The 15,096-nt window shown below is 43.9% G+C and overlaps 1 protein-coding gene across 1 annotated transcript in view; it reads left to right on the forward strand.

The window, feature by feature from the left end:
- The first annotated feature begins 4,345 nt into the window (after nucleotides 1-4,345).
- Nucleotides 4,346-15,096, forward strand: part of PLA2G5 (phospholipase A2 group V) — a 33,398-nt gene continuing 22,647 nt past the window's right edge. The window contains exons 1-3 of the mRNA XM_025400798.1: nucleotides 4,346-4,413; nucleotides 11,068-11,174; nucleotides 13,830-13,988. Coding sequence (XP_025256583.1) covers nucleotides 13,906-13,988 — 83 coding nt within the window. The 5' untranslated portion in view covers nucleotides 4,346-4,413; nucleotides 11,068-11,174; nucleotides 13,830-13,905. The remainder of the gene's footprint in view (nucleotides 4,414-11,067; nucleotides 11,175-13,829; nucleotides 13,989-15,096) is intronic.

Here is a 15,096-nt window from a genome sequence, read left to right on the forward strand (position 1 = left end):
CTGGCAACACAGAGAGATGTATGCCAGATGATGAAACCCCACACAGTCACAGAATGTTGCATGCTGGATTGTTCCATGATCCATTCAGTGAATCTGGGAACTGTGTCTCCCAGAATCCTCTTTCCTGTATTGTTCTAGATTAGAGTGGGCCAACAGGTAAATCTGCCCAAGATTTTTAGGGGTGGAAATCAATCAGTGACCTTTATTCTCTGCAAGTCCTTGTAGCCAGAATTCTGGATGGACTGGTGCTTGGGTTTCTGGGGTGGTTTCAATTGTTCCCATTCTCCTCTGCTTTGCGCCCAGCTTTTCTTACTGCCCACTGGTCTTGATGACCAACTACAGCTCTGGTCCACTACCTGATGTTAGGCTGCAGAACCATAGAGCTGGTAGCTGCACTGGGATAACCCCGTCTAGTAGACCTCTCCAGAAGCTTCCGTTTGCCATCTTACTCTGGCAGTTGGAGACAATTTCTCAGACTTCCCTGCAGATCCAACTTGTCCACCTACCCAGTGCTTTGGGACTAGCAGTGACCCTTCTTTGGTTGTCTCACTCTCTCTTTTAGACGTTTGCTACCCTAGCTCCTCTTAAAGTTGCAGGAGGTCTATTTCCCATAATAAATCTCTCATTCTTTAATGCTCATAATGTTTCTGCTTCCCTCACTGAACCCTGACCGATACATGCGGTAAGTGCGGTGGAGAACCAAGTGCTATAACAGCATGTTGAACAGAAGGTCTTCAACTAATCTGGGGATCAGATAAAGTTCTCTGGGAAGATGACATTTTGTCTGAGGTCTGCAGGGAGTTTAGGAGTTATCTGGGTATTTGCTGCATCTGGGCTCATTCAACATTTATTCCGGCCGCCTGATATCTCTTCCTGAATTCCAGAGGCTAAAAGGCTAAACACTGCATTTCCTTTTCCCTCTTTCCCCTTCTTTTAAAAGATTTTATTTTTAGAGCCTCTAGGTTCAAAGCAAAATTGAGCTGAAAGTACAAAGGGTTCCCACATACTCTTTCCGCCCCAAATACACATCCTCTTGCATCATCAGCATCCTGCCCCAGTGTGGTGGCTCCCAATGCCTTCCCTCTAAAGATCTACTCAGAGTGTGGCAGTCTTCCCAATGTCCCACTCCCTCAGGGGCAGGTGTTCCTCCTGACTGCATCTAGTCAGCCATCTTGCCCCTCTATCCTAGGTTCAGTCTTTGGAACTCAATGAAAGTTCCTTTTTATTTCTAGTTTGCTGAGAGTTTTAAATCATGAATAAATGCTGGACTTTGTAAAATGCCTTTTCTGTATCTATTGCTACGATTGTGTTGTTTTTCTTCTTTAGGATGTTGATATGACAGAATACAATAATTTATTTTAAAATGTTGGATCAGCCTTGTATATGTGGAATAAATCCGACTTGGTTGTGGTATGTAATTCTTTTTATGTATTATTGGATTCAGTTTGCTAATTTTTTGTTGAGGATTTTTGCATTTATGTTTTTAAGATATAGTGGTGTGTAATTCTCCTTTCTTATAATGTCTTTGTCTAGTTTTGGTGTTAGAAAAGTACTGGCCTCATAGAATGAGTTAGGGAGTATTCCTTCTGCTTCTACCTTCTGGAAGAGATTGTAGAAAATTAATATGATTTTTTCCTTAAATGTTGGTGGAATTTACCAGTGAAACCATCTGGGCCTAATGGTTTCTATTTTAGAAGGTTATTAATTATTGATTCAATTTATTTAATAGATGCTGGCCTATTCAAATGATCTATTTCTTCTTATGTGAGTTTTGGCTAATTGTATCTTTCAAAGAATTGGTCCATTTCATCTAGGCTATCAAATTTCTGAGCACGCAGTTGTTTATAATATTCCTTTTATTCCTTTAATGTCTATGGAATCAGTGGTGATGGCCCCTCATTTATTTATAGTATTAGTTTTTTGTGTGTTCTGTCCTTTTTCTTAGTTGCCTGGCTAGAGATTTATTAATTTTGTTGATCTTTTCAAAGAATCAGCTTTTGGTGTCATTGCTTTTCTCTATTGATGTCCTATTTTCAATTTCATTTATTTCTACTCTAATTTTTGTTATTTCTTTTTTTCTGCTTACTTTGGACTTAATTTGCTCTCCTTTTTTTGTTTCCTAAAGTACAAGCTTAGATTATTGATTTTAGGTCCTTTTTTGTTTTTTCTAATGTGTGTGTTCAATGTTATACATTTTCCTTTAAACACTGTTTTAAAGGGGTGGGGCGGCGGGGCGGGGAGACAGAGTCTCACTCTGTCACCCAGGCTGGAGTGCAGTGGCACAATCTTGGCTCACTGCAACCTCCATCTCCTGGGTTCAAGCGATTCTCCTGCCTTAGCCTCCCGAGTAGCTGGGAACACACGTATGTGCCACCACACACAGCTAATTTTTGTATTTTTAGTAGAGATGGTGTTTCACTATGTTGGCTAGGCAGGTCTCAAACTCCTGACCTCAGGTGATTCACCTGCCTTGACCTCTCAAAGTGTGGGGATTACAGACATGAGCCACCGCACCTGACTGCATCTTACAAATGTTGATGTTATATTTTCATTTTCATTTAGTTCAAAATATGTTTAAATTCTTCTCGAGAGTTCTTTTTTGACCCACGTGTTATTTAGAAGTATGTTGTTTAATCTCCAATTATTCTGAGATTTTCTAGCTATCTTATGTTATTGATTTCTAGTTTAATTTCGTTGTGGTCTAAAAGCATACATTGTATGATTTCTTTTCTTTTACACTTGTTAAGGTATATTTTATGGACTGGAATATGGTCTATCTTGGTGAGTGTTCCACATGAGCTTGCGAAGAATGTGTATTCTACTGATGTTTGGGAGAAGTATTCTATAAATGTCATTTAGATCCAGCTGTTAGATGGTGCTGTTCAATTCAACTATGTCCTTACTGACTTTCTGCCTGCTGGCTCTGTTCATTGCTGAGAAAGCTGTTATGTCTCCAACTATAATAGTGGCTTTGTCTATTCCTCCTGCAGTCCATTTTTGCTTCACGTGTTTTGACACTCTGTTGTGAGTGGCATACACATTAAGGACTGTTACATCTTCTTGAAGAATTGACCCCTTCATCATTATGTAAATGCCCCTCTTTATTCCGGATAATTTTCCTTACTCTGAAATCTGCTTTGCAGAAATTAACATAGCTATTCCAGTTTTCTTTTGATTAGTATTAGCATGGTATATCTTTCTCCTTCCTTTTACTTTTAATCTATATATGTCTTTATATTTAAAGTGAACTTCTTGTAGACAACATGCAGCTAGGTTTCTGAATGAGAGTCAGGATTTGTAAATAAGACACAATCATATGAGCCTTGAATTCAGAACTGATTTAACGGCCGAGTGAGTCAAGGCTGGAGGAAGTGGTTTTGCCAGTACGGTGTGTAGGAGGGGTGTTAGATTCTGGAGCTGCAGCTCCAGCAGCAACTTCTCGGTTTGACAAGTTGGTTTCTTGATTGTATCAGGGCCAACAGCTTCCTCTGCCGCCCAGTCATGAGGTTGAAGATATTAGTAGCCTAGTGAGGAATGCCTTTACTAGGGTGTGCAAAATTGGTTCAACTAAACTAAATGTTAAAGATGATCACATGGGCCAGATGCAGTGGCTCACGCCTGTAATCCCAACACTTTGGGAGGCCCAGGTGGGAGAATCACTTGAACTCGGGAGTTCAAGACCAGCCTGGCCAACATGGCGAAACCCCGTCTCTACTAAAAATACAAAAATTAGCTAGGCATGGTGGTATGCACCTGTAATCCCAGCTACTCGGAAGGCTGAGGTGAGAGAATCACCCAGATTGGGTGACAGAGCGAGACTCTGTCTAAACAACAACAACAACAACAACAAAGGTGATCACATGGCCGAGTGTGGTGGCTCATGCCTATAATCCTAGCACTTTGAGAGGCCAAGGCAGGAGGATCGCTTGAGCTCAGGAGTTCAACTCAAGCCTGGTCAATATAGCAAGACCTTTTCTCTACTAAAAAATATTAGCCGGGTGTGGTAGCACATGCCTATAGTGACAGCTACATGGGAAGCTCAGGTGGGAGGATAGCTTGAGCTTAGGAAATCATGGCTGCAGTGAGCCTTGATTGCCTCACTCCAGCCTGGGTGACAGAGTGAGGCCCTGTAAAAAAAAAAAAAAAGAGAAAGACCATATGACCATATGGCCATTTTGGGGTCTTCATGCTACTGGAAAATAGGCTCAAAGGAGGACCACTTAGTTGGAAGTGAACTACAAATATGGGAAGAGGGTTATGCATATCAGTCAGATAAATGAAGGGATTACTAACTGTGGAGGTTATCTATGAACTGGCTTGCTCAACACCTATTTCATCTCCTTCTAGTGTACCTTTCTACTCTTTCCAGCAGAGGCTGGAAAGCCAAAAATGATGACTAAGACTTCCTTGCAGGTAAGCTTTCATCCATTTTAAGATTCTGCCTATCAGATATATTTGCTTGGTAATTGAAATCAGAATTGAGTGAGTGGGAAAAGAGGCAGGATGTAAAGCATGGATTTGCGGGTATAGGTTGTCATAGTGGAGGTGTGACTCTGGGGATAGAAGTGGTAACAACAGCTTCATGATTTGATGAGCAGCTCCTTGTTGTGGTAGAAGCAGCCGTTCCCTTAACAGATCAGTTCTGGGACGTGACTCTGGGAGTCTTTTCTGGAAACTCAGTCTAGGGCCTGCTTTTCCGGCACCCTCAAGGATTCTGGAGAATACTGTAACCACTAGGGCTGCACACAAGGAGGAAATGCGATGTTGGAAGAAGTGAGAAAAACCCAGCCCAATGGAGCACAAAGGGTGAAACATAGGTTGGAGGTCAGCAGGGGCCAGATTGCTATAGGCCACTGGCCTTCTTGGCTTAACCTATGGCACTATGAAGCTATGCTTTTGAAGGTGGAATACTGTTTTTTGTTTTTTTGTTTTTTTTTTGAGACGGAGTCTCGCTCTGTCGCCTGGGCTGGAGTGCAGTGGCCGGATCTCAGCTCACTGCAAGCTCCGCCTCCCGGGTTTACGCCATTCTCCTGCCTCAGCCTCCCGAGTAGCTGGGACTACAGGCGCCTGCCACCTTGCCTGGCTAGTTTTTCGTATTTTTTTTAGTAGAGACGGGGTTTCACCGTGTTAGCCAGGATGGTCTCGATCTCCTGACCTCGCGATCCGCCCGTCTCGGCCTCCCAAAGTGCTGGGATTACAGGCTTGAGCCACCGTGCCCGGCCGAAGGTGGAATACTGTTAATCAGCCCTTATCTTTATCTTCAATCAGTTCACTATTTACTTACTTACCTTCTTTCTTTCTTTCTTTTCTTCTTTTGAGATGGAGTCTTGCTCTGTCACCCAGGCTGGAGTGCAGTGGTGCAATCTTGGCTCACTGCAACCTCTGCCTCCCGGATTCAAGCGATTTTCCTGCCTCAGCCTCCTAAGTAGCTGGGATTATAGGCAAGCGCCACCATGCTCAGCTATTTTTTTGTATTTTTAGTAGAGATGGGGTTTCATCATGTTGACCAGGCTGGTCTCAAACTCCTGATCTCAGGTGATCTGCCTACCTCGGCCTCTCAAAGTGCTGGGATTACAGGTGTGAGCCACCATGCCCAGCCAGTTCAGTGTTTTCAACAGAAAGACATTACATTGCAGTGGTCAGTTTAGGCTAGATGTGAAGACCTTTTAGCAGGTGGTTTTAAGACCCAAAGGAAACGAGTGGCTAGTGTTATGACTTTTAGGAGGAGGCCAGCAACACATTTAGGGGCTACATAGAGCAAGTCTTTCTTTTCTTTTTTGAGATGGAGTTTCAGTCTTGTTGCCCAGGCTGGAGTGCAATGGCGCACCTCTGCCTCCTGGGCTCAAGTGATTCTCCTGCCTCAGCTCCCCAAGTAGCTGGGATTACAGGCATGCGCCACCATGTCCAGTAAATTTTGTATTTTTAGTAGAGACGAGATTTCTCCACGTTGGTCAGCCTGGTCTCGAACTCCTGACCTCAGGTGATCCACCCACCTCAGCCTCCCAAAGTGCTTGGATTACAGGCGTGAGCCACCGCACCCAGCCTAGAGCAAGTCTTTTGTTGCAGCAGGAAACTGGACTGGATGGCCCTTCATGGACCAGGCAGCCTGGTGATTCCGGACCTCCTCCCCAGATTGGCCTCATCTCTCCATTGTGCTCACCTCTCTGTGGGATTTGACCCAGGGATACAAATGAATCCACCTCTTCATCTTTTCCAGAGAGCATACTTCATGCTGTTTTCTACTTTAAGAATTGTTGCTCCAGAATAGCCATCTCACATCCACCCCACCCTGGCCTGACTGCCCCACTCATATTATAAATCTCTTAGCACATACCAGGCGTGGTGGCTCACACCTGTAATCCCAGCACTTTGGGAGGCTGAGGCAGGAGGATCACTTGAGCTCAGGAGTTCAAGATCAGCTTGGGCAACACAGGGAGACCCCGTCTGTAGAAAAAATTTTAAAAATAAGCTGGACATAATGGCACACATCTGTAGTCCCAGCTACTCAGGAGGCTGAGGTGGGAGGATTGCTTGAGCCTAGGAGGTTGAGGCTGCATTCAGCTGTGATTGCACCACTGCATTCCAGCCTGGGCAACACAGTAAGACCCTGTCTCAAAAAAAAAAAAAAAAAAATCTCTAAGCACGATTATGAAAGCAAATTTCTCCTTTGTGGTTGAATTAAACAGGGCCTACAAGAATCCCTCTTTCCATATATCTTACTCCAAAGGCCTTCCCCTGTGGGTAACCCACCTCCTATCCTTCCTTCAGCAATAATCCATCCCTCTGCCTTTTTATAAAGTTTTGTACATCTTTGCATATTCTTATTTGTGCATCTGATCTGTCCCCCAAACAAGGGGCTTCTCAAAGCCTGGGGGTCTCTAAGGATAGAGGCTAACAGAGTTCGGATGTTTGTCTCCACCTAGATCTCATGTAGAAATGTAATTCCTAATTTTGGAGGTGGAGCCTGGTGGGAGGTGTTTGGATCAAGGAGGCAGATCTCTCATGAATGGCTTGGGCCATCCCTTTGGTGATAGGTAAGCTCTCACTCTGAGATCTCTTGCTTGTTCCTGTTTTCTCCATGTGACGTGCCTGCTCCCTCTCCACTTTCTGCCATGACTGTAAGCTTCCTGAAGCCTCCCTAGAAGCCGAGCATATGCTGGCACCATGCTTTCTGTAAAGCCTGCAGAACCATGAGGCCGTTCAACCTCTTTTCTTTATAAACTACCCAGTCTCAGGTATTTCCTTATAGCAGTGCAGGAATGGCCTAATACAGAGGCTGTCTCTTCCTTCAGACTGAGAATCCCTGGAGAATATGAAATGGTCTTTCCCATCAGACAGGAAACTCCCTGCACCTCATACTCCTCTGTCTCTCTCCGTCACACGCCAGGAAGATGCAAGAAACTTGTCCTTCAGTTTACAACAAATGGGGAGTTCCCAGACACAGAAGATGAGCAGGGACAGCCTCTGAGAGGAAAACTCTGGTGGCTTTAGGGGGATCAAAGCAAGTCCCTACTCCTCTCCTCTCCTGTGCTGAAAACTCAGAGCAGACTCGGCATGGTAGCTCATGCCTATAATCCTAGTACTTTGGGAGGCCAAAGTGGGAGGATCAGTTGAGCTCAGGAGCTTGAGACCAGCCTGGGCAACACAGTGAAACTTCATCTGTATTAAAACAAACAAAACAAAACAAAAAAACAAAATTCAGAGGGGACGGGGGAGGTGGCACACTGCTGTCCTTCCCGTTCCCCTGCCATGTAGCACAGGGCCTGTGGAATGAAAGGGGCTCTGTCAATGTGTGCTGAGTGATGGACTGGATGAATAAATGGTACATCTGTGGGCCTAGGGGGCCCATTCCAGACACCAGGTAGTAAGGCAGCCAGATGAGTTCCAGGCCTGGCCTTTGAGAGACTCTGAGCTGATGGACAAGTTGCTTGTCTGGGCCCCAGTCAACTCACCACTGGACAGATCTCTGAGAGATCTGTGGTCTAAAGTTTCCAGAGCCCAAGCCTTACTACTGAGAAGATCCATGGACGTGGGGAAGCACTTACTCATGCTCCCTCAGAGAGTCTGTGTTTGGTTTACATTGAAGCCAGGCATAGTGCCATGTGCCTGTAGTTCTAGCTACTCTGGAGGCTGAGGTGGGAGGATGGGAACCCGGGAGTTCAAGGCTGCAGTGAGCTGTGATCACACCACTGTACTCCAGCCTGGGCAACAGAGTGAGACCACCTCCCTAAAAAAATAAAAATGAAGATGAAAATGAAAAAAACTAAAAGAATTTGATTTTCTCACAACAAATAGGTGCCCTGGTTAGTGCTGGCCGCCCATTCCATCATTTTTTCAGTCGACTTTCTGAGACTATCAAACTGCAGTAAAGTCTCCTTTGGCTCTGGGATGCAGCCAGGATCTTCTCTAGTCAAATGTCTCTGAGGCCAGCTGGGGTCAGTGGAAACTGTGGCGAGAGGGATGGGGAAGAGTGGGTTCTATCTTGGCTCACATCCTGGAGTTATTTCTGTCCTGCCCAGGAGAGGCCGCCCACCCTGGAACTGGACTCTTCCTTGGCTTTAAGATGTGAAGTCAGGCAGCTGGAAGGACAGACACCTCATCTGACCACTGTTCTATGGACCAAAGGCAGGATGAGCATGGTCGGTGCAAAGGCTGCAGTTGGAAGCTTGAAACCCTTGCCTGGAAAATGAAGAGCCAGGCTCTGATTTGGAATGAATATGCTTAAAATAAAAATAATTATGCAGAGTTGGAGGAGCTTTTAACACAGATGGAGTTCAATCATCCCAATGTATTGATGGAGAAACAGGCTCAGCAAGTTCATGGCAGAAATGGGGCTCTAATCCTCTGTAAGGCTTCACCCAGAGCCATAGCTATCAGGGAACATGAAATCTGTCCAGTGCAACCACCTTCTCTCATCATGTCTGCCACCTGCTTAAGACTCTCCTTCAAGTAAGCAGCGTGTTCTTACTGACCACAAAGTAGCCACTGTCAGGGTGACTCTGGCAGTGACCTTGATAGCCTCTAGAATGCAAAATGCACTTGACTTATGCAAATACAAACACTTGGTGGCCCTTTGACTGCCAGGGAGCATTATGGACCCTTGGTTGAGTTTCACTTGGACATATGAACTTCTGATCTCAACTGACTTATTTAGTTGGAGCAGGGAATCCCAATGCCTTTAGAAATAGAAAATGAATATGACTCAGGATGAAACATCAGTGGAAACAGACCTTTCAAAATTGATTTAAAAAAATATAACTACTGGTTAGCATAGTCATAAAATTAGACAGTTCTTCCTCCTTATTTAGAAAACAGAATACAGACCGGGTGTGGTGGCTCACGCCTATAATCCCAGCACTTTGGGAGGCTGAGGCGGGCAGATGATTTGAGGTCAGGAGTTTGAGACTAGCCTGACCAACATGGTGAAACCCCGTCTCTACTAAAAATACAAAAGATTAGCTGGGCATGGTGGTGCATAGCTGTAGTCCCAGCTACATGGGAGGCTGAGGTAGGTGGATTGCTTGAACCTGGGAGGCGGAGGTTGCAGTGAACTGAGATCGTGCCACTGTACTTTAGCCTGGGTGACAGAGCAAAACTCCATGTCAAAAAAGGAGAAAAAAAAAAAAAGGAAAAAAAAGAAAACTGAATACAAGGTCAGGCGTAGTAACTCACACCTGTAATCCCAGCACTTTGGGAGGCCAAGGTGGGAGGATTGCTTGAGGCCAGGAGTTCAAGGCCAACCTGGCCAACATAGTAAGACCCTGTCTCTACAATAAAAGAGAAAGAAAGAAAACAGAGTACAAAGGGTGGAGTCTGGGTCTCCAGTCTTATTCGTCTGTTTGCAGGTCCTGCTATTCCAAGTGTGGTCGTACCTGCCCCATGGGAATCACCAGGGAGCTTGTTAAAAATGTAAAAATCTCAGGCTTTCCGCCAGACCTGGTAGATCACAATCTACATCTTAGCAAAATCCCCCAGTCGACTTGTAGACACAGGAAAATTTGAGATGTACTGCCCGAGAGCACCAAAACATGTCAAACAAAAAATGGACCTGAAACAAAGGAAGAAAATAAAGTATTTACCATGCTTGCATTGTAATGAGAATGCATGCAATAACTTCAGGACATTTACGGCAATAGGATTTCTTTTTAAATTAATAGATGGTTCTTTTTAGAACAGCTTTAGATTTACAGAAGAATTGTATAGAGTTCCCATATACTGCCCCCTTATCCCAACACATGCATAGATTTTCCTCCTATTAGCATCATGAATTAGTGTGACACACTTGTTAAAATTAATGACTCAATATTGATATATTATTATTAAAGCCCATAGTGTACATTAAAGTTCACCTTTGTGATGCACAGTTCTATGGGTTTTGACAAATACATAATGTCCTGTATCCACCATCACCATATCCTACAGAACAGTTTCACTGCCCTGAAAATTCTCTGTGCTCTGCCTGTTCATCCCTCTGTCCTCCCAACCCCCTGGCAACCACTGATTTTTCTATTGTCTCTGTAGTTTTGCTTATTCCAGAATGTCATATAGCTGGAGTTATATAGTATATATCCTTTTCAGATTGAATTCATTTATGTCTTTATGTTCCTCCATATCTTTTTGTGATTTGATATCTTATTTCTTTTTGATAGCTTATTTCTTACACTGTTGCTAAATAGCATCCCATTGTATGGCAGTATCACAGTTTGTTTATACATTCACCTATTGAGAAACCTTTTGGTTGCCTGCAGTTTGGGGAAATGATGAATAAGGCTGCTGTAAACATTTGTGTGCAGGTGTTTGAGTGAACATAAGTTTTCAGCTCTATTGGGTAAATAACTTAGGAGTACAATTGCTGGATCGAATGGTAACGCTATATTTAGCTTTGTAAGAAACTGTCAAATTGGAGCAGGGTGTGGTGGCATGCACCTGTAGTCCCAGCTACTCAGGAGGCTGAGGCAGGAGGGATTTCTTGGGTTTAGGAGTTTGAGACTGGAGTATGCTATAATCACACTTGTGAATAGCCACTGCACACAGGCAAAAAATAAACTGTCAAACTGTCTTCCAAAGTGGCTGTGCCATTTTGAATTTCCACTGGCATTGAATGAGAGTCCCTGTTCCACATCCTTGGCAGCATTTTGTGGTGTTAACGTTTTAGATCTTAGCCATCCTCATAGGTAGGTCATGGTTATTTTGATTTGCAATTTCTAATGACACATGATGTTGAGTGCTTTTTCATATGCTTACCTGTCCTCTGTGTGTCTTCTTTGGCGAAGTGTCTGTTCAGATCTTTCGCTCATTTTTTAATTGAGTTATTCGTTTTCTTATTTTTGAGTTTTAGGAGTTCACTGTATATTTTGGACACAAGTCCTTTATCATGTATGTGTTTTAAAGCATTTCTCTTAGTCTGTGACTTTTGTATTGTTCACAAAGCAGAAGTTTCATATTTTAATAAAGTCCAACTTAACATTTACTTTCCCAGCTCCACATTTAGTGGTATCATGTTGGTAACTTGGAATAGGCCATATTGGGGAAATTTACACTGAAGAAACTGGCAGACTCTACAAACCAGGGATTTCCCTCTTCCTTACAAGAGGTGATTGTTAAACCATTTTATAGCACATGACTGCCTCCTATGAACTTTCTATTGAATCATTCCTGTTGGTCTGACTATTACTTTAGTTATAAGTTCTTTTATGTACCAGAGAAGCTTTTCGTTTTGTGTACATGTGTAAGATATTGGTATTTTATTTTGTTTTATTTTGATTTAATTGCTCTTGGCAAGGCATGGTAGCTCATGCCTATAATTCCAGCACTTTGGGAGGCAGAGGCAGGAAGACTGCTTGAGGCCAGGAGTTCCAGAGCAGCCAGAGCATCCAGAGCAACATAGCAAGACCTCATCTCTAAAAAAAAAAAAAAAAAAAAAAAAAAAAAAAAAAAAATTAGTCAGCTGTGGTGGCATGTGCCTGTAATCCCAGCTACTTGGGAGGCTTGGGTGCAAGGATCTTTTGAGCCCAGTAGTTTGAGACAGTAGTGAGCCATTATCACACCACTGCATTCCAGCCTGAGTGACGGAGTGAGACCTTGTCTTTTTTTTTTTTTTTTTTTTTTGAGACAGGGTCACACTCTTTCACCCAGGCTGGAGTGCAGTAGCATGATCATGGCTCACTGCAGCCTCTACCTGTGAGGCTCAAGCAATCCTCCCACCTTAGCCTCCCAAGTAGCTGGGACTACACGTGCACACCACCATGCCCAAGTAATTTTTGAATTTTGAGTAGAGATGGAGTCTCCCTATGTTGCCCAGGCTAATCTCAAAATCCTGGTCTCAAGTGATCCCACCTCAGTCTCCCGAAGTACTGAAGTATTGAGATTACAGATGTGAGCCATCCCATCCAGCAAGACCTTACCTCTTGGAAAAAAAGAATAATCAAAACATATCTAAAGAAGAGAGAAGAGGGATTTTCCTTAGTATATATGAAGACTTAAAAAAAATTATAGTAATTAGGCCAGGTGTGGTGGCTCACGCCTGTAATTCCAGCACTTTGGGAGGCTGAGGCGGGCAGATTGCCTAAGCTCAGGAGTTCGAGACCAGTCTGGGCAACATGGTGAAACCCCATCTTTACAAAAATACAAAAAAGTAGCTGGGCATTGTGGTGTACACTTGTAGTCCCAGCTACTTGAGAGGCTGATGCAGGAGAATTCCTTGAACCTGGGAAGTGGAGGTTGCAGTGAGCCGAGATTGCACCATTGCACTCCAGCCTGGGCGATAGAGCGAGACTCTGTTTCAAAAACAAAACCAAAAAAACCAGGTGTGGTGGCTCACGCCTGTAATCCCAGCACTTTGGGAGGCCGAGATGGGTGGATCGCTGAGGTAAGGAGTTCGTGACCAGCCTGGCCAACATGGTGAAACCTCATCTTTACTAAAAATGCAAAAATTAGCAGGGCGTGGTGGCAGGCGCCTGTAATCCCAGCTACTCCAGAGGCTGAGGAGGAGAATCGCTTGAAACTGGGAGGTGGAGGTTGCAGTGAACCAAGATCATGCCATTACACTCCAGCCTGGGCGACAAGAGTGACACTCCATCTCAAAAAAAAAAAAAAACAAAAAAAAAACATAAAAATAAAATAAAGTCAGAGGGGAAAAATTGGTCTGTTCAACAAAAGGTGTTGGAATCATTGACTTTCCTTATGGGTCAATAAAACGAAATTTCAGCCTCATACTACACATGAAAATAAACTCCAAATGGATTAAAGGATTAAAGCCCTAAGTGTAAAACCCCCAAATTTAGAACCAATAGAAGAAAGATATTCAGAAAAATATTGTTAACCTCACAATCAGAGAGTCATGCAGGACTTTGCAAACAAGGTACTAAACATCACAGATTGATAACTCGTATGACATGAAAGTTAAAAGTGGTTGTTTTTTTTTTTTTTTGAGATGGAGTCTCACTCTGTTGCCCAAGCTGGAGTGCAATGGCACGATCTCTGCTCACCGTAACCTCCGCTTCCTGGGTTCAAGTAATTCCCCTGCCTCAGCCTCCTAAGTAGCTGGGATTACAGGCATGTGCCACCACACCCGGCTAATTTTATATTTTTAGTAGAGACGGGGTTTCTCCATGTTGGTCAGGCTGGTCTGGAACTTCCAATCTCAGCTGATCCGCCTACCTCAGCCTTCCAAAGCGCTGGGATTATAGGAGTGAGCCACCAAGCCCAGCCAAAAGTTTTTATGTTATAAAAATGCCATAAATAAAAGACAACTGGCATGCTTACAGCATATATTTGCAACATATGTAGCAAACGCTTGTCTTGTCCTCCAGTGTCCTGCCTCCTGGAAGCTGCTGATACAGAAGCCTGAGGGAACACACTCCCCCTACCTCCTTCTCCAACAGAGCAGAGCCAGGAAGGACCCGGATGGAAGTTAGGACAAAGAGGCCCAGAATTGGCAAAGATACCAACAGACCATTCGTTGAAGAAGAAATCCAAGTGGCCATAAGGTGTATGTAAAAATGCTCAGTTGCACCAACAGCCAGGGGAAGCAAGTAAAAACAATGATACACAATTTTATACTCATCAGGTAGAGAAGAACCGATAGATGTGATATTATCGAGTGCTGGCTATGGTGCCTCTAGGAGTGTAAACTGGCACATCCATTGAAGAGAGTATTTGGGGAATGACTAGTAAAGTTGAAAATGTGCACACCCCTCATCTGGCCTATATAGTATTCTTACAAAAAACGTTTAACCTGATAATCATGAGGAAGCAATAGGCAAATCCAAATTGGTGAGTATTCTGCAAGACAAATGGTCTGGATTCAAGAGCATCAATGTCATTTTAAAAAACAGACCAGATTAAGTCTGGGCATGGTGGCTCACCCCTATAATGCCAGCACTTTGGAAGACTGAGGCAGATGGATCACTTGAACTCAGGAGTTTGGGACCAGACTGGGCAACATGGTGAAACCCCGTTTCTACAAAAAATACAAAAAATTAGCCAGGCATGGTGGCATGTGCCTGTGGTCCCAGCTACTGGGAGGATCGTTTAAGCCCAGGAAGCCGAGGCTTCAGTGAGCTGAGATTGCACCACTGCACTCCTGCCTGGGTGACAGAGTGAGACCTCAGCTCAAACAAACAAACAAACAAAGAAACCAGATTAAAGATTAAAGGACTCCAAAGAGCCACAATAATTAGATGCAATGCTTGATTTTTGTTTGGATTCTGGATCGGAAAAAAGTCAATGAATTGGATATAAAAACCATTATTGGGACAATAGGGGAAATTTGCATATTAGATAGTTTTACTGTATACTAGAAACAGTATTGTGTTCATGTTCTTGTCCCCGCCAAGACTGATGAGCTCCCAGGGACTCAGATAGTCAAGATACTTAGCAGGCTGTCAGAGCCTTAAGAAGGTTCTGAGCCCAGGACTGAGGTAGGGGTTACTTCTGGCTGAGGGGATTAGCAAAGGCTTGTGAAGTGGCTAAAGCCGTGACCTGGATATTTCAGGACTCAAATCCACCCTCATTGGAATTCTCTGGGTGACCGCCCAGCCCCTTTGGCAGGACAGCCAGTCACAGGCCCTGACTGTGCAGGACTTCCTGCCTCTG

Source organism: Theropithecus gelada, chromosome 1, assembly GCF_003255815.1.
Source record: "Theropithecus gelada isolate Dixy chromosome 1, Tgel_1.0, whole genome shotgun sequence".
NCBI classification, from domain to species: domain Eukaryota; kingdom Metazoa; phylum Chordata; class Mammalia; order Primates; family Cercopithecidae; genus Theropithecus; species Theropithecus gelada.